The following is a 20,102-nucleotide window of genomic DNA, read 5'->3' as shown; positions in this document are numbered from 1 at the left end:
TAGAGAAAGATTGAGTAATGCTGTTCACGAATTGATAACTAGCTTCTGTCTTTCGTTGCTTTCGGCCGCGCTGTGATTGGTGGAATTACAGATACCGCGCTCTGATTGGTCGTAAAGTTTACGCTGTGATTGGTCGGAATGTTAAACTAATCTCCCAAACATCGCCAATGACTACCCAAAACAGTTGTGTTTGCCGTGACTTCCGATGTCCCAAACTACCGGTTTCTATGGGGCGTGTTTGATCAAGTCCCTCCTTGTCTTCCCTCACAGACAAGTTCAGAAGTAATGTAGCAACGTTTTGATCCCAGCTTATTTCTCCAGCAAGGAAGCAACAATATCGGATTATTCTGTGCCGACGCCGCGCCGCCGTGACTTGTCAACCCTGAGAGTCCCGCTCGAGGTTGTCATGCTTTCTTGCTGTCTGGTGTTTGTAGTACATGTTTTGGTCAACAGATCCCGGTGCTTTGCAAATTCATGATTGTCACGCTGATATTTAGCCAAACAATAGACTTATAAGTGGTTCCAGAGGACGTTGTCAACATGCCTTCCGAGTTATTACCTTTAATTTGCGGCTTCTCGTAGATAAGGAAGAGATCAGATAGGCGCCATGAAACACCCGCCAGACACTACAGAAGTGGTCGAGTTCAACTTGGGACGAGCTCCGACTCTTCGGTGTACCTCTGGGCAGCCAGCCACGACATGTGGCCACTGCGAAGCCTGCCGTCTGGGAGCCACCATCAGCTTCACCCGGGAATGGTTCCTGCGGGCTGGAGATCACTCCAAGCGGAGGTTTCTACTCGGACTCCCGCGGCGCTTCCACAGCGCGGAGCTCATGGAGTATGTGGTCTCCCTTCTCAGCCCGCTACTGTACAAGGACTACACCTATGCCAGGTGCCGGACAAACCCAAGTCTTCCCGGAGACTCCTCCACACTGAGTGGAGACAGGGCTCTAAACAGGAGAGAACTCAGGCAACACATTGCCGATACCTGGGCATGGTTTGCAGAGGCCAGCTACTGGAGCAAGGCTAACTACATGCTGGGTGTGATGCAGTTCTGTGAACCACAGATGCTGTACTCCCTGGGTACTCAGGCTAGGACTATGCTTCAGGCACAGAAAAACATGGAGCCCAAAGGGACAACGGATTGGGAAGGTAAGCTGAGAGAACCACCTGTTGGTTTCTTTTAAACAGAGAGGTTTGACAATAATGCTCATAGAAGCTTCATTTCCATTCATAGGGCAGCCAGCTTACATACCCAACTGAAAGGACAAGCGCAACCCTAACCAACCATGCAACCTGTTACCATGAGAGAACCATTTTATCAGACGTTAAAAAAATACATCTGGCAAATGTTACGACTTGTTAGTGATGACTCGCCAACTTGTGATTTGGATGTGGCGGCAAAAATTTATTTATTGGACATTATACTGTTTCATTTCTTATGACAATAACGCAACTAACATCACTTAGGGACCGTACGATATTTATCGGGGGGGGAGGGCTGGTGCATTGGAAGTCGGATCAAAAAATTTTTTGATGGCCCTCCCCCCCATCTCAAAAAAATTTAACGTGACCCTCCCCCTCCACCTAAAAAAAATCAACATGACCCTCCCCCCGACAGGCATCATTAAACAGGTAGAAAAACAATCGATAAAATAATCTTAATATAACATGTATAGACGTCAGGGCACAAGGGCGCCGGCCAGTGTTCTGGCCAGGATTTTTTCACAGCGTCGGGGCAGGGGTCTGGGGGCATGCTCCCCCGGGAAAATTTGGATTTTCAAACCCTCTAAAACAGAATTTCCTGCAACTTGAGAGGAAAATTATGCCCTTGAGATTGGATGCCGGTTGCCTTTTTTACTGCCGTTTTTCAGTAATCGACGTCCGCCCTCTCCCCAAAAATACGTTATAACTATAAGCTCGGGGAATCAGCAGTCCGTGATCTGGCCCGGGTATTATTTGTCCAGTCATGTCTATATGAAAATTTTGGGTTTTTGATGCTTCCAAACAGGGCTTTAGCCAGTGAGTTCGTCAGCCCATGGAAAAATCCTGCCAATTTAAATTTTTTCCGGCATTGAATATTAAAAGAATGCCTAACCTCGTGCGATCGATGTTACGCCCTCCCGCATCAAATGCTAGTAGTTTTTCCAGAGGATAGAATAAACGGCGCCAGCACACCTTGTGGTTTTCTTTTCTATTTTGCCCGATGATTTTATTCAAATTTATCGAATCGGTCGGGTTTTACAAGGCCGCGACGTCATTTTCCACGAGCGTGCGTTTGTTTCGTGCGACCTCAGGTAACCCCGTTTTCGGCGTGAAATCTTTGGCTCACCGCTGGATTTCTTTTTACACAGATTTGAGTAGACCAAGAACGTTATACATTATACGAAGGAGGGCGATCTGCTGCATCTTTGGCAGTGATCAGTGCCGGTGTAGTCTTGAAGGAGTAGCCAGAAAAGACGTGCTGGGCGCTGCGATCGACAGTCCGTCTGGGGAGGGGGGCGTGCCGCGGCATGTGCTACGGACGCCAATGCCAGTGCACAGCCGACTCGATCGACACTTGACAACAATATTGCGGCCCCTTTTTCTGCCGCAAATTTTGTCTTTTTGAAACAAAAGAAATGTTTTAAATAAAAAATAAAGTGTGTAGTTTTGGATTCTTCACGTATTTACCGTGCACCGCTTTTGTAACTTAAATATTTTGGGAAACTCAGCCGAGCCGAGTGCGTCTTTCCAGAAAAAAATAAGTCTGTAGACGGAATGACGTATGCCTGGCGGGAACACTGGTCCAGGGCAGCGCCACTTTGGGGGGCCTAGGGGGGCAAAGCCCCCCGGAAGCTCTTGCATTTTAGGCTATTCAGAAGGCTTATTTTATCAGTTTTAGGGCCATGTTGAAGATATCAAAACAAAAAGAGTATAAACAATTCTTTCAAAAAAATTAACATGGCCCTCCCCCCTATCTAAAAAAAATTAACATGGCCCTCCCCCCACCTCAAAAAAAATTAACATGGCCCTCCCCCCCTAACGCACCAGCCCTCCCCCCCTGATAAATATCGTACAGTCCCTTACAGAGCATATACCACCTTTTTTTTCATGAGAGAGACTTTTCAGTTTTCAACATCTTCTTCTTCTTTATTAGCCTCTAATTACTCCACTGGCACTGGAGCACCACTATATTAAACATAGTATTACTATTAGTACACTTTACCTTGTCATTTGACACATTTACCACAAGGGTGTCATTTGGTACCCAACTAATGCACCTGTTTATCTTGATGTTTAGACTCTCAAAGGTACAAATGTAGTATGTAGACACCCTTGAATAATTGAGAAAAAAATTCACAGCTCTGGACAGTCTTTGTCAGACATCTTTGACTGAAAGTTGGTAGCAGGTTGACATTCATTTCATTGGTTGTGATTGGCTTTGTTGTACACGTAGACTTTGAGTTTGATGGATGGAGAGAGTGTTTCGCCATCGCCCTCCTTTCAGAGAACACGTTTGATGAGACAGCAAGGTGTTTGTTAGAAATTCTTCAGTAGTTGAGTTGGTCTTCTTGGGTGGCTTGGACCTATAGTAACTTGCTCAGATTCAGAATCAGTGCCCAATATAGTTGTAGACATTTATTGTGTGTACAATTCTATGTAATAAACCTGGAGTACTGCATTAAATATATTAAAACCAAAAGTTCAGTTTGAAAAGTATACATTGAGTAATGACAGCAACAACAACAAACCTTCAAGGCTTCATAGTAAGGTATATTTTGGTTTCTGAATCTGTTTTGGAAGTCTGTTGTCTGGGACTTGTCCCTCAGAAAACTTGCATTACAGGTAAATTTTTAGTTCCTATTATACCTTTGTAGCCAGATCAACAAGTCGTTGTAGACAAATGGCAGGTGAAATTCGGCATTCTTCTGGCAATTAAAACTAACCCAAAGCTACTAAAACTTGTACAGTGTATTAAACATAGTAGGTACGGGCAGGAACAACGGTAGGGTATTTTGTTATTCACCAGATTTTTCCAAAGTGTAATTTATAGTTGGCCGAGTTGCTATACTGCAACATAACAGTATTTACAAAACAGAACCCTAAAAATCACTTATGTTTAGTCAAATCATTCCTAATTGGGTTAAATACAACTGTAGACCACTTGCCCTAGTCCTCTGTGTGTGTGTTGAGTCACGCCCATTTACTTCCCACTGTGTGTTAGCGACAGTATGTCAACAGTTGGGGCCAACTTGTGACGTACATTGTATGTGTAATGCATGCCCGTAGCCAGGGGGGGTTCGGGGGGTTCGGAAGAACCCCCCCACAAGCTCAAAAGGTCCACTTTTTCACGCATGAAGGTCCACTTTTTCATGTCCACAATTTTTTTTTCAAAGGCATGACTGATTTGCATTTTTCACTGATAGACATTTTATTCAATCTTAGTAAGTATATCAGCAAAATTTGCCCCAGAAAGTGCAGGAGATGGCGTTTGCGAGGGTCCAGATTTCAAAATTTCCCGGACCTCCCTTGCGACGGCTTGCGGACCGGACATAGTGAACAGGCCCCGTGATGTGGTGGGTGCGTCGCCCTCAAAAACCTTTCTGGTTAATAGAAAGATTCACTGAGCTTAGCTGAATTTGCTACATTTGCTCCTGAAAATACAAGAAATGGCGTTTCAGAGGGTCCAGATTAAAGATTTCCCGGGTTTCCCTTGCGACAGCAAATGCCTCCGGTGCTAGGCATGGTGAAAATATGTTGGGAGGGGGGCCGTCGACCTCAAAAGAATTTTTCTCTTAGAGAAATGTCATTGAATTTAGCTTAGTCTGGCAACAAAATTTGTCCCTCAAAATGCGGGAAATAGCTTTTCGAAGGGTCCAGATTTCGGACCTCCATTGCGACGCCTCGCGCCTTTGGTGTAGGGCATGGTGAAAATATGAAGACTTACGCCGAAAGCCTTGTGTATTTCAATAGTAATTCCATTATACTTGTCCAACAAATTTTGCCCGCCAAAATGCAGGAAATAGCGTTTCAGAGGGTCTAGATTTCAAATTTTCCCGGGGGAGCATGCCCCCGGACCCCCCTAGGCAGCTCACGCCTTCGGCGTGAGTCTCGCGCCTGCGCCGCTCGATGGTCCCACAAGTGCTAAAAAGAACCCCCCCAACCAAAATCCTGGCTACGGGCATGTAATGGCATGTTATAAATGCCCCCTTTGACATGCAGTTCACATGCATGAGGCCATGAATACCTGGTGGCCAGACATACAATGGTGTGTGTGTTGACTTCCTCCCCTTAACTGGGGCTTAAGGTGCTTGTCAATGGTCCAGATGTGCACACATTTACTCTGACTGAGTAGCTGTTTTTCTTTTGGGACAAAAAAAATTCAACAAAACTGTTTTTATGACCTTACTTTAGCAGGTGAATATTGTGTTACAGGTGGTCTCTATACTATATTTTTACCCCAAAAATAGCCACCTAGCCTAAAACTTTCTCATGACTTGGCTTTTACAGGTGAAATATTGTATGAAAGACAATTTCATTATCTAGATAGACTGGCTTTAACTAGTTAGTTTTACTACTAAAAGTCACCTGAAACTTGCTGGCGTTTACAGATGAAATATTGCATGACGGTCCATAGACAAAATAAGCCACCTAGAGTAAAACTCTTTTATGACCTGACTTTTACAGGTGAAATATTGCGTGGCAGTCTGTAGACCGAGGTTTTGTTTTTCTTTGGGAACAAAACGTCACTTGAAACTCTGTTTATATTCTAGTATATGGCCGCATAATGGTGCTATAATGCACTTTTCACACAAGTGAAATATTTCATGACGGTCAACAATAGGCTTTTTTCTAAGAGAGCAAAAGCTACAGTAATTTCACCCTGACATCAATACAGCTCTGTGTGAAAGCAAACTAACTTTCCCACAACAGTCTACAAACTCTTTTAAGTTCTCTAAAGAAAGCTTTTGTGTCAGGTTGAATGACCATACATTTCTATATGAAATTGAACCCACGGGTGTTACGCAAGGGTTATAACATTAGTTCCAAACTAGGCTGTTGCAGAAACAAAATATAGAATTGTATATTAAAAAAAATACTTATGACTAATTTTGTATGTCTTTTTGTCTTCTGTATCTTTCTCTTCCTTCCTATAAACTGCCCAGCCATCAGCCTTTTAGCCAGGAATGAGTCTGGGTGTCAGAAGAGGCCCTCACACTGGGGAGCAGATCCTCTGACAAGCATGAAATTCTGATTGACCACGAATTACAGTAATTTGCCCCTCAGGATACCTTTGGACAGGTCCTAGCTTAAAGCCTGCGAGCCATGCACAGGTCTGGAAAAGTGACTATGGCATTATTAAAATTAAAGGAAACTTAGTGTTCTTACGAACTACTTAGAAAGTTAGAAATGATGTGGTGGCCAAAATTTCAGAACACTCAACTTTCTTAAGACTATATATATAATAAGAGACTTTAGAATGTCATCAGGGTAGACAGGTGATCACTATAGAGTATAGACATAGATAGAAAGCTGGAAAAACCATGCAAAAAAAAAAATTGGTCAATCCAAAGGACCACCAAAAGGTGGTGATGGTAGCCAGATGGTCTATGTGTATAGAGGTAGTCACTGGTACAAATACACTCAGTCTGGTTTAAGTTAACTATTTTCAGAAGGAAAATGCATACCTAGGTTGTTATTTGTGTAAGATTATGGGTTGTTATTTGTGTAAGATTAATACTGTAATTAACCAATGAAATATTAACCAACTGGCTGATTAATCAGCTAATCTATGTGCCTAGTGCTTGACTGATAGTGCCCATAAAGGTTAACGATTAACCCCTTAACTTAGTCAATGCATCAAATAACTGTGTGGATATTAAAGATATTGATGCTTTGTGCTCCCCAGTATGCTTTCATGCTACTTTATCTTGCTCGCATTTAGCAAGCATATATATAGAAAATGGCACCATTAAGACTCAATAAGAGCAAAGTTAACATCAGCACTGCTTCTGAATTGGATAATTTCGTCAGCACTGATGTTTATTTTTCCAGAATAACATCAACTCTCGTGATACTACCTGGTGCCATAATACTGCAACATCAAAAACATTCAATTTGTTATTGTACTGATGATGGATAACTGACATTGGTACATTTCCTTAGATCTTTTTAAATTTTTATCATCTATTTTTCTCAGATGGCAGTACCCCGGTATTATGGCATCTGATGGAATCATTATTACATCAGTAAAATGCCTATCATATCCACCTCTCAACCTGGTACATTCACTTGATTTTCCAGGGAAGAGGTCTTGACCAAAACTGTGGATTTAAAACAACCACAAACACCTCTAAATTTACTTTATGTCTGAATTTTGTCTAAAAGAAATTCATTATTTTTACAGATGACGAGTCCTTGGCATCCAGTAACTACACATACAACACCGAAGAACACCCAGACCTATACCTCCTTACACAAGCCAACCTGGAGTATGCCACTCCGACCGTCCATCCGATCACAGGGGACGAATTTGATCCCATTGTCATAAACTACGATGAAGACGTTTACCTCAGCGACGATAGTTCCGAGTTCTCCTCGATCGACCCCACATGTATGGTCCTGCCGACATCGGTCACCGCGACGGCAGGTGTTGCGAAGTACCGTGACTTCATCAGCGGGTTGCCCGTCCACCTGTCTAAGTACATCCTGGGCTTCCTGGACAGGATCAGCCTGTACAACTGTCTGGCCGTGGGGAAGACGTGGAGGGTCCTGGCTGAACAGGTGCAGCAGGAGGAGGAGATTCAGATCCAGCTCTGGGAGGAGGTTCTGTTCTACCAGGTAAGGTAGTCCGTGATGTTGTTACCGTATGTGTGACGGGGTCACCCAGAGGGAGTGAAGTATACAAATGATAATTGTAGTGTAATCCCAATGCTTGACAAAGTACATGCATTGACTACCTTGCCATGTTTGCATACTAGTATGCAGGTGAGGTGTATTCATAAAATTCTTAAAATTTTGAGAACATGAGACTCAGTATGGTTTGGAACATAACATCCTTCTTACGCAACCTGGAAGAAATTGGCTGATATTTTGGCAGCTCCTTCTGTATGTGAATTTAAGTACAGTATTTTGTGTCTGCTACACTCTTTTGTAATGTATGACCCCTACTGTATTTTCAGGGTTCTTCAGCGCGGGGGTGTAACCCTGTCTATGCCAAGCAGATTGACGTGGCAGTACCAATTCTCCGCGAGGGCACATTAGACCCTCTGTCCAACAGTGGTCAGCCCATGGAGGTGGTCACCCACAAGGATGACGTGAGTTTCCTGACTGCGTACAGCGGCATGGTTACGCGCCCTGTAACCATGGAGGAGAGGAACGTCTACTGTGGAGCCTACAATGTCATGGTGCTAGCTGACCAGTAAGTGTGAAGAACATCATGTTCTTATTTTTGGCCACTGGCTGTTTGGTGTGGAGATAAAGTTTTCAGGATCATGTAAATCTGAAATGTTTGAGTAGCTTGTTGTCCATTCTATTCTAAATCAATTTTAGTCTTCTGACCACTTCACAGAAAGTCTGGCAAAGTTTATACAGGAACGATTGGCACTTGAATATTTACCTAAAATATAGGGGAGAGCTTAATTGATTGGCTCCAAGTGATATAGTCCTTTTAACAGTTAAACTTTACCTAACAAAAAGGTCACTGGCCTGTGGATATTACTTGTAGTCTTGGTCAGATGAGAAAAGTTGGTTGAAGTCCTTCCCACACCATTTTGTGTAAAACTCAGTGGTACCCATCTCCATTTCTATAGCTCTTGGGCCCAGGGCTCTAGCCAGCGTCCGTTTTTCCGTCAATTGACGAAAATTTGCTGCCTCTGACGGAAAAATTTTAAAACCAATCCGTCAACCATGACGGACAAAAATTCCTTGGTGGAAGCTACAGGCGGCTTGGGGACGCCATCCACGGCCGAAAAAGCCACACACTGTTTGTTTTGCTATTGTTATGATTGTTGACAATGTGTGTCGGCGCCCTTTCGCAAACGATAATCTCATTAAAACCCGTTTTTCAAGGTCTCAATTGCAACATTTACTACTATGTAGTGTCATAGGAGAAATGAATTTTCACGGTTCTCACAACGATTGGAATTGGCTGACGGAAAAAAATCGAGCTGGCTAGAGCCCTGCTTGGGCCACACAGGCCACTACAGTAGGGCTTTGATCTAGTCCTCTGGTAATGGGGTATGTTCAAGTCTCATACTCTTTCTCATAAGTACTGAACAGGGAAAGCAGTCTTTGGTATGATGCAAACGTACAACAAACAACTTGGCTATAGGCCATTGCATGTACAAATGTAAGATAAGAATATAAGATTAACAAACTAACTGAACCGTTTTCCAGGGATGACCCACATCGTCGTGTTCATCATGATGGTAAGAAGCTTGTTGCGCTGGGCTCTGTGGATCGCAAGGTCCGTATCCTGGACGTGATGTCCGGCCGTGAACATCGCACACCAATCACAGGCCACGCAGGGTCCATCAAGTGTGTTTACATCAGCGAGGAGCGCGGCTTTGTGCTCAGTGGGAGCTATGACACTACTGTGAGGTGAGAAACGTTCAGCATGTTTTTACCTAGTTTGCCAAGATGGTTATGTTATTTGTCAGTGGGTGGGTTGTGAATGGATCCTTAGTATTTATTTGGTACTTGAAACAGTTTTGATTGTGGGCCTCCTCATGGCTATAGTGCTACACCAAACCTTCCTTTTTTTCATGGGTTTGTGACATTAGTATCATAATCAGAATCTTACATTATGTATATAACAGTTCAGAACATTTAGTTATCACTTTGCTGTTACCATTTATTTGACTTTTGAAGTTTAGGGTCAAACCTGTTTAATTTCTTGTTAGCCTGTCAGATGTGCCATTTTTCAGTCACCATGTGTGGATCGGACAATACAAATTCTGATGACTCTTTAACCTATCTTATTCATTTGCAGATGTTGGTCGCTCCAGGCAGGCAACTGTCTTCGCATCTTCCGTGGCCATCGCGGTACAATCACATGCATTGATCTGTTCGAAAACAGATTGGTTTCGGGGTCCAAGGACAGCCAAGTTAAAGGTCAGGACTATATAACTTGTTGAATTGAATGTTGTAAGTTGAAAGTTGTATGAAGGATATGTATGAAAATGAATTATTTTTAACTGTCCGTGGTGTTTCTATCTCAATATATGGACATGCTCTTGTTTTGTTTTTTTGTTGATTGCATTACTCACAGATGAACATGTTTTTCAGTGTGGAACTTTGAAACAGGAAAATGCCAACGGACCTTCAAGCACAAGAAACCTATTTTAGCTGTGGGGGTAAGTTCGACTAATATTATTGTAGTACAGTTTTAAGATTAGATAATGCAGTAGTGCATTATCTTGGGAGACGTTGCTCGTTGGAATCTTTTTACACATTTTTTAGGGCAGGAGGATAATTGTGACCTGTTGGAAGTATGTTCACTACGTAGATGTTACAACTTGAGCAATTTGCATTCCATTGTTTATTTCTATGTTTCCATGTTGCATGTACTCATATCAGATGTTTTCTCTTTGCAGATTCTGGCTGATCGAGTGGTGAGTGGATGTGATGGAGGACAGGTCAAGGTGTGGAGTATCTCAGCTGCCACTCTTGTAAAGGTTTGTATGATAATAACTATGAAAGCCTCTATTGTACAAAGTATAAACAAGAACAAGAATATGCAAGTTAGACAGTTAGGCAATACTTAAGTTTGATTATTATCAATCAGTATTGCTACTATCATATATAGTCAAGTAACATAGTGTTCTTTCTTCTTCTTGTTTACATAAGTCAACAAACAAATCTGCTTCATTCAGGGATCTCAGATTTAAGAAAGGTATGCTTATACTGGAAAAAGATACATGTACCAAAGCAAGGCTAGTTACAGGTCTATGTTTTTGTTCACTCAACTTTATGCAGTGAATACAGTCATGTTCAAGTCTTCCTCCCTGCCCTCTACTTTTGGATACCTGCTTGCTATAGTTGCTCCTTAAGATATCTGAGGACCAAGAAAATTTGTGCATCCTAAAGGGTGTAATGATTGTAAATGTCTTCTCCTTTTTTATATGGAACAGAAACTGTCCAGTCACCAGGGCCCTGTAACCTGTCTGAAGTTCGACCAATGGCACCTCGTCACCGGCGGGAAGGATGGATACGCGTTTGCCTGGAGCATGATGGGAACACACAGTCGCTGTCTTACTGCGTTCAGACATCCGAGGTAGGTTGTTTCTGGGCTGTATGTTGTTCCAGGTGGAAATGTTGGTATGTACAGGTAGATAATCATTCAAGCATGCATGCACACACATGCATGCACACACACACACACACACAGATGAGGCAAAAATACATGCAAATGGTTGTAAGTTTTTATTATTGAATTCTAGGATCATTATTAATTGTGTATGGTATATATTTGTTTCACCCCCAATGGAATGAAAGATTGTCTTTCCTTATGTGTGTGTGTTTCTGTGATTCCTAATATACAGGAAGTAGTATTATCATGCATACTTAGTGCTGCTATTTCTATCAGTGGGACTAGAAGGAGGCACAAAGCACTATTACTGACAGTGAAGTGAAGTTTGCCATCTCTAATTGCTTGTTTTTGATGTTACCAGAGGGAGCCAAATCATGTGTCTTCAGTTCCTGTTCTTAAGAGTCATCACCGGCTGTAGTGACGGCAAGATGCGGATCTTCAACCTTTTGAGTGGCGACTGTCTAAGGGTGCTGAGAGGGAACAGTCACTCTGATGCAATAGATGACATCATTGTTTGTGAGAACCGGTAAGAATCCTGCTGAGTTCACATGATCGTTAGGAATAGTTCTGTCTCGCCAATCTTTGTGTGTGTGTGTGTGTGTTTCTACATTTCCTGGCAAGCTCAGTGCAGTGTTGTCATCCATCATCAATGCTCCTACAGTCAAACCTGTTGTCAACAAATGCTCAAGGGATTGAAGAAGAATAGTTTGTGACTCTAGGTGGTTGCTCCAGGTTTGGTAGAGGGTCTTACCTATGTAAAATTGGACAGGGCTGTCAGTTTTAAATATGTAGCCAGGTTTTACTGCATTTCTTTTATCGAAAGGTTGTAAAGTAGTATGGGTAAGGGAGTGAAGTTTGCCGTCTCTAATTGCCTTGTTTTGTTTGTTGTCTGTTGACAGACTGCTGATCAACACCATCAACAACCTGCTGGTGTTCACGTTTGAGGAGATTGAGTGGGACTACAGCCTCGACTCAGACAAGGTGGAGGTCCTGAAGCACCTGAACAACTACAGCGACGCTCCCTTCAAGCAGCACCCCTACGTCTTTGTGAGAGGACAGCGCATGAGACAGGTGGGGGCTTCCAGCGAGAAAGTGTACCACCGCAGCGAGCCGGCCTACAGTCCTGTGCGCCAGCTGCCCCACAGCGCCCGGAGCTTCAGCCAGCAGAGCCTGTCCAGTGCCAAGAGAATCCACAGTGCCAAAATGCGCACAACGTCGCAACCGACACCAACGTTGATCGACATGGAGGAAGATCCCCGTCGGGCTGGCTCGCCTCAGCCTCCAACCAGGCGTCAGGCTAGAAGTCCTGATGTTACAAGTAACCAGAATTTGTGTCTGCGTTCAACACAAACTCCGACCCTGTCCTCGCCTACAGGGTTTCGACTTTCCACGGCAAGGGGCGCCAGCGCTCCGGCAGGGAGTCATCGGAATGTGTTTTTCGAATCTTCCGACTTGTCACTCTCGGAGATGAAATCGCAGCTGAGGTCCCGACAGAGGGTACAGAAAAGCCACCATCCCTCACGTGACGAAGTCTTCATGTGCGTGGGGACTATTCACAGCTCCATCAAAGATGGGGAGGCCAACAGGAACATGGTCATTAACTCGTGTGAAATTAACCCTAAAATAGGCAGACCGCAGTCATCCCCAGCTAAACTTGCCACCTCCAAACGAGCAGAAACAGCAGGCCAGCGTACAGCCAGCAGGATGTCTAGTACAAGACATTCTCATCTGTCTGCTGTGCCGTCAACATCAGTGATCACGACTCAGTTCCAGTCAGTGCCAGTGGACACCACGCCCCATACCGGCATGCATGACACACACGTCGTTGCAACCGTCCCACAACCGAGTCTGCTCCGTCCGCAGACAAGTCTGGGCATTTCTAGGGACCCAGAAACTTTTCAAAAACTTTCTGACAGGCCAAACACAGCAGGCCCCTCGAGGGGAACAAATCTCTTCACAACGTCAGGGAAGGCCGCGGAACACGTCCCAATGATTGTAACAAAGTCACTTCAGGCCCAACAGCGTTCTCCCAATTTTGCATCAAACTTTCACACGGTGACAAGAAATCCAGTTGACCCCCTGAGGACAAATGTTGCATTCAAACTGAAGACAATCAAGGCACAGAAACAGTTTGAAAGTAACATCGTTAAGTCCCAGACCTCACACACAAGCAACAAAGAAGAGGTGGAGAAACGGGGACAAAGAAGAAGATGGTTGGCGGTAGCAAAGGGACTCTCCCATCACAACGACATGACAAAAACTGTGAAGAAAACTGCCTACGAAATAGGAGAGTGAGGCACAATTGCTGCTGAAATGATAAACTAACTAAAGTCTGTACCTCCTAGTCTCTTACAGTGAAAACTCAAAGTGTTTAAATGGAGTCTGCCAAGATTGGTAAGAAGGTTCATGTGATGAACTGTCAAGCTGCTATTCTTTGTTTGGTTAAGAGGTTAAACATGACAGATACAATGTAACTGTCCATTACGTCTATAGAAAGAGTTTTATATGCTGCTTTCTCAAATATAATGGGAACAAGATGATATAGATTTGGGATACTAGTAGGTCCCTGTCTGTTACTGTATGTTGGTGTCTACCTGACAAGTGTGATAAATGTACGTCAGTGTGGTTTTGTCTGTTTAAAGTTTGAATGAGCCCTTGAACTAAGTGGAACTATTTTGTAAAACCTTAACTGGATTTAAACTGATTCAATGTTCAAGAATCAGATATGTTAGCACCAGATGCTAGCATAGTTAAAATATTTAAGTATATGCTGCTGGTTCTATGATGAAGTAATTGTGTATTTATAGAGGTAGCTGGGTTCTGTATTACTTCTACAGAGATGTTCTGTTGTTGACTTTGGGTGCTTGTACCAGGTACCAGGCAAATGTCACAGGGATGAAATAAAAGTTTATGGTATTGTAAACTCTGAGATTTCTGGTGTTTTGAAGTGGTGAAATGTTGTCCCCACACCAAAGACCTTTGGGTGTAAATCTACATGTTAAGTCAGCCATACACGTTGCCACACAATACATCCCTAGAGCTAGTATTTTTGTCTGTAGGATTCAAATTTAAAGGAGTATAAAGCAGTATGTGTAAGGGGGTGAAGCAGTAATCTGCAAAATGGGAGGTATGTGGGATTGATTCGTATCCTGAATGGTATTTTTTAAACCAATAAAAATAATGTAGGCGTATCCGCGAACCTGACCTAGGTATGGCCTTTATTGCACAAAGTATCAATACAAAGCTGCTTCAGATTCAAAATGCTATAAAAGTGAACTGTAGCAAAGCCTAATTGCAGTGTTAGGTAATAAAAAAAGCGTGAACGTTATGCTTTGTTTCAAAACTCCTAGTTCAACGGAGAAGGAGGAATAACACCCTCACAAACAATCTCTCACAAGTGTCAAACAACCTGTCTCGTTCAAGTCCCTTAAGAACACCTGCTCGTCAATGATATTGTGATTAATCGGAAATGTCTCGTTGTCAAAGTAATGGTAGGGGAGGGGCCGGTGGTCAGGAGTCATGGCGAAAGGCCAGAATCCGTACACAGTCACGTGGTCACAGAAGGCGAGGGAGAGGAAGTAATTGAGAAAGCCGGTGGTGGGATGCCGTACGGTTTCTCGTAGACGGGAGATGACCCTGTTATCAATGATAAAATGTACGAAATAAGTGAGTGACACTCGTATACGTGACCTGAAAAACGTTAGTGATAACACTACTGAAGACATGAATCCAAAGTATTCTCAGCACGGGCATTTGTAAAAGATGATATGTCATTACCTGAGACATACAGGAAGGCTTTCTTTCCTTACCTATGGTTACATCACTTACATGCAAGACTTTTTTTATTTGATGGCTCGAGTAGTTATTTCAACTAAAGTAGTTATTTCAAGTCAATTTAACAACACGCAGAAAGTTTAAATGCTGATTACGTTTCTAATGTGTCAATGTGTTTTTCATCTTTACCTTTTCGAAGCTGCCTGCACGTCATCGGAAAGCCCATAGGCCGTCCTTATTTGCAATCCATTGCTTTCGATGAAGTTATCCACAGATTGAATGGCTTCCAAGGTTGTAATATTGTATGCACCTTTTCCATGTTTTTCAAAACCCTTGGCGTATAGTAAGATACTGTTTTGTACCTGATTCAACATTTTCAAGACTTCTGTCCTGCCAGTGGACGAAATGAGCAGCGACCCAATGTCTATCAAGACCTTATTGTTTATGGAAACAAGATCAGTTCTACTTCCAACGTCCCTTTCAAATGACTGGACAGGCGGAAGGTTTAACCGGATCACGAAGTCGTGTGAGTCGACCGCTTCACCGCAGCTACTGTTCAGTAATATCCCTCCGTTCCCAACCAGTGCGCATGTGCTGTAGTTACGTGTGATAGCCGGCGTTCCGTAGCATTCGGATGGATGTGTGGAGGTTTTATGTTGGTTTGTACTTGCCCCGCATCTCGCAATATCATCTTCGTAATTGGAGAAGATAGCAACGTGCTTCCGTAAATCAATGTGCCTCATGGCCGCTTTTCTGTGGACACAGGGTACGTATTGTAAGAGCATGTACCCACATGTTAAACGTGACGAAACGGCAGACGAAATGGTTTAACGTTACATATAGGCGATGAAAGTTGTCACCATGGGCCTTTGTTGGAGTGCATTTTGTTCCCTTTATGAATTTTATTGCATAACAGTACAGGGTACAGCATATGGGATAAAAACAAACAAACAGAGACACTATTAAAGAGATTATCTACCGTGACAGGAAACTACTTAACGGTAAGATCAGTAAGGGCTTCGTCCTAATCTAGGGCACGTCTTAAGTTATATCTATTATCATTTATATGTGGATATAACATTATGATTAATCAATGTAATGGAAAGACGAAAGCTTAACACACAACTAACTAGGTAAAAAGATATGTATCTGTACATAGTAGATATACTGAGGCTTTCGATCTTCACCTCATCGATAGCTTGACAATATTAAGTTAATGGAAAACTCCCGACACACTGACCTTACTTTCTCTAGCGTCAGGATACCAAATTCCGTTGGCCTGGGTGCGATCTGTGTTGGTGGTATGCCTATGTTCTGTTCACCTCTGCTTGTGTTGAAACGCCCATCCAATGGCAGATTTGTGGAAGCCATGGCAAGGTGAACAACATCACGACTTAAGATTGTTTGTAAGGAATTGGTAGTTCTGGAGACGTTCTTCGGAGAAAATCTGAAGGACAATGATTTTTTGTAATTTTCAATGAAATTATGGCATACATACATATGTACTGATAATCTTTAATGTTAAATTCGCAGGCCTTATCGGTTTCCATAGCAGCACTTGGGATTTTGTATGATACAGGGCAAAGTAGGCTAGCATTACTATGCATACCGTTACACCGACAGAGCAAGATAATGAATTCATTTTAGAACCTTGAGTAAAATCTGTAGCCATGGGTGCTAGTTTTCAGATTATAATACACTACATATGGCCTTAACGTTGTTTGCATCAGTATAAGAGCTGTTTTGTTTGACGTTACCTTTCTTGTGGTATGTTCCCACCTATCGTCCATAGGAAGGCAGTCGTGGTGACCAGAACGAACACGGCCAAAAGGCGTATTTTGATTCTTCTCATCGAGCTCAGACGATCCATCCTTGCATAAATCTCATCTTATTGGCTTACGCAAGGAATTATCTGAAAAGTTTCGAAAAATCAACTACGAAACACCGCATACACAAAAAAACAAGTGGTCAGATGTTGCGCCCAAGCGCAGAAGTCGTCATGATTTTGCCGCACAAAAAATGTCATTTTTTCTCAAACATGGTGGACACTGAAGTACACTCGTTGTAGCATGTCAATGATAGTAACATCATACTAAGTTACACCAAAGAGCAATTACTCAAGCACCTGGATATGATTCTGAAAACGGTCAGACGTTCCACTCATTTTGTCAGTGACACTCCGAGTAGTTGCTATTTGACGTACCTGGATGTCTATCGACGTATCTTATTTAATTGTATAGAAGGTGGATTCCTTCATTTTTGTTAGCCCTGAAAAAATATGTTCTTCGTGCGTTTGACGGACTGTTATAGCTAATCCTATAGAATCCTACATTTTTAAGAAGACTTTACCAACATGTGTAACGTTCTGTTTTGTCTTTGTTGTGACCTGTACTCAGCTCGTTTGGGCAAAAATGTACAGAAAGGTCTTCACTCATCAATTCGTTCATTGATTCACCCCCGGCTCACACGTACTGCTTTCGCGGCGGCCCTGTATAGCTCAGCGAGGTACTAGTCGCCAACGGCGGCACACAAAAACCGCGGCAGCAGCCATTGTTGTTCAAATTGGCCACGCCTGGAATAGATAGTAAATATTAGAATTACAGGTAAGCCAGTAGTCGAAACACGTGACACTTGGTATCACCCACAAAGCCTTCGAGTTTTTTTATGGATGCTTCAAGGCCTAGCTATCAGTAAAGAACAATATGCGTAGATCATAACGTAGATAACATACAGTTAGCTAAACAATGGCGAAATCACATCATCATGTCTGCCGGCAGGTAAAACGATGCTTGCTGACCCGTAAACTCTCACGGCGAGAGAACCGGTCCCACCGGAGGCAGGGCATTGCGTCACGCGGCAGTGATGTCATTCCGCCCTAAAGCCAGTACTAGTCAGCCTACTGAACACAGATGAACTTTCAAAATAACATCTAGTCCATAAGATTTAGTCCTATTCATGCATGTAGTTGATTGTTACGCTGTTACGCGCAGAAAAATGCCTCATATTTAATCATTACTGACATTGCTTCAAAACTGTCGATCGTGCGTACAACACTGTCGAACTCGATTCAGACCATAGGATTCTAAGCATTGCACTGTCAATAAGCCTGAGAACATCTAGGGGAAAACGCTGCAAACGAATGAAATTCAATTGGGGTGCACTTCAGAACCCATCCACCAGGGAGCAATTCGAGATTGAACTGTCAAACAGGTTCAGCGCCATTCAGCCTCCCGACAGTGGCGAATCCATTACGAACAGGTATAAAGTATTTGAATCGTCAGTCAAGGAAGCAGCAACAAAAGTGGTGGGGAAAAAGAAACCGTGTGGCATGCCAAACTGGGTGTCAGCAGAAACCATTAAGCTGAAAGCAGACAGGGATGAAGCTAAAAGAAGATTCCTTGTGAACCACACAAGAAGGTCAAAAGCAACATGGAGGGAACTTAACAGTGCACTAAATGAGTCATACAAAAGTGATAAAACCAGAGCTCTCAACAGTCAGATTGAAGAGTTGGTGACAGCTGATGAGAAAAGAGAGTACTCCACCACCTGGAAGATCATCCATGACCTTTCAGGAAAGCACCAGAGGGTGAGAGCCAAGGTGAAGAAAAGGGATGGTACCCCTCCTTCCAGTGATACAGAGCTTCTCTCTGAATGGAGGGAATACTTCTGCTCCCTACTTAACAACACCATCAGCTCTGCAAAGAACCTGCCTCTACCTGCTGAAGAAGACCTCCCCATTCTCACAGATCCACCCTCCTTCGAGGAAACGCAGCTAGCCATAAAACAACTCAAACGAAACAAGGCAGCCGGCATGGATGATGGGATCACAGTGGAAGCTCTCCAGGGTGGCGGTTCCACAATAACAAAAGTCTTGCACAACTTCTGCGTTGAAGTATACTCTACCCTTGTACCTCCTGAACAGTGGACTACCAACATCATTATCCCATTGCCAAAGAAAGGTGACTTAACTCAAATGACAAACTACAGAGGAATCTCACTTATGTCTATTGCTGCAAAGGTTTACAACAAAATCCTCCTGAACAGGATACGCAGCCACATAGACCCCATCCTGAGGAGGAACCAGGCTGGTTTCAGGGAAGGTCGCAGCTGCGCACAACAAATCCACATACTTAGACGGATTATTGAAGGCTTTAAAAACCAACAACTTCCGCTATGGGTGACGTATATAGACTTCCAAAAGGCATTTGATTCAATTGACAGGGAAATGATGTTTGCCGTGTTACGCCACTACGGCATCCCGGAGGATGTAGTCAATGCCATAAGCGTCTTGTACAAAAACTCAAAAAGTGTTGTCTATGTTGACGGTCATGTGTCGCAGAGCTTCAATGTGTCTACTGGGGTCCTGCAGGGCGATGTCTTGACGCCATTTCTATTCATCATCCTTATTGATTACCTCCTGAGGAGGGCTACTTCAGACAGCAACTCAGGGATAGTGACTCACCCTAGGGTATCTAGTCGTAACTTAGCAAAACAGATAAACGACTTAGATCTCGCGGACGACATTGCTCTCTTAGAGTCCACGAGAGCAAGAGCGCAGGCACAACTGACAGAAACTGCCAAAGCTGCTGCGGACTTCGATCTTGTTGTAAGTGTGCGTAAGACTGAGTACATGTGCTACAATGCAGACCCGGGTCAGCCACTGCAAGTGTATGGAGAAACCATCTCACAGGTTCAAGACTTTAAGTATCTTGGCTCTATGATGGCTTCCAGTAGCGCAGACCTCAAGAAACGCAGAGCTCTAGCTTGGGCCGTCTTCTGGAACACCTTTGGAGGAGCGATCTCCTTCCAATAGCAACCAAAGTAAAGCTCTTTATGACTTCATGTGTAACTGTGCTTACCTATGGGTGTGAGTCGTGGGTGATCTCACAGGATAGGACATGGAGAACAAGATCAACTCCTTCGCCACCTCATGCTATCGTATCATGTTGAGCATCAAAAGGATCGATAGAGTACCTAACAGCACAGTCTATGATATGACCAAAACAAAGCCGCTGATACAACTAGTGCGCCTG

General features: G+C 43.3%; 2 protein-coding genes across 3 annotated transcripts; one reads left to right on the top strand and one right to left on the bottom strand.

The window, feature by feature from the left end:
• Positions 1–24: 24 nt before the first annotated feature.
• LOC118412034 (CMT1A duplicated region transcript 1 protein-like) lies at positions 25–14,218 on the top strand. Its single transcript, XM_035814629.1, has 10 exons — positions 25–1,151; positions 7,390–7,823; positions 8,165–8,403; positions 9,381–9,584; positions 9,976–10,097; positions 10,272–10,339; positions 10,580–10,660; positions 11,117–11,259; positions 11,657–11,821; positions 12,195–14,218. Exons 1-10 carry the CDS (start codon positions 608–610, stop codon positions 13,588–13,590), a joined length of 3,396 nt encoding a protein of 1,131 aa, XP_035670522.1. The 5' UTR covers positions 25–607; the 3' UTR covers positions 13,591–14,218.
• A 278-nt stretch (positions 14,219–14,496) lies between these two features.
• Positions 14,497–16,510, bottom strand: LOC118412036 (alpha-2,8-sialyltransferase 8B-like). 2 transcript variants are annotated; one of them, XM_035814632.1, is made up of 3 exons: positions 16,310–16,510; positions 15,259–15,822; positions 14,497–14,931 (listed from the first exon to the last, which is right to left on the bottom strand). In XM_035814632.1, the coding sequence occupies exons 1-3, from the start codon at positions 16,438–16,440 to the stop codon at positions 14,673–14,675; spliced, it is 954 nt and encodes a 317-aa protein (XP_035670525.1). In that variant the 5' UTR covers positions 16,441–16,510; the 3' UTR covers positions 14,497–14,672. The 2 variants fall into 2 exon arrangements, with proteins under 2 accessions (XP_035670525.1, XP_035670526.1); XM_035814633.1 differs by lacking the exon at positions 15,259–15,822.
• Between the last annotated feature and the right edge of the window lie 3,592 nt (positions 16,511–20,102).

Source organism: Branchiostoma floridae, chromosome 3 (assembly GCF_000003815.2).
Source record: "Branchiostoma floridae strain S238N-H82 chromosome 3, Bfl_VNyyK, whole genome shotgun sequence".
In the NCBI taxonomy this organism is placed as follows: Eukaryota; Metazoa; Chordata; class Leptocardii; order Amphioxiformes; family Branchiostomatidae; genus Branchiostoma; species Branchiostoma floridae.
The sequence above is the reverse complement of the archived record's forward strand: the minus strand, read 5'-3'. Positions and strand labels throughout refer to the sequence as shown.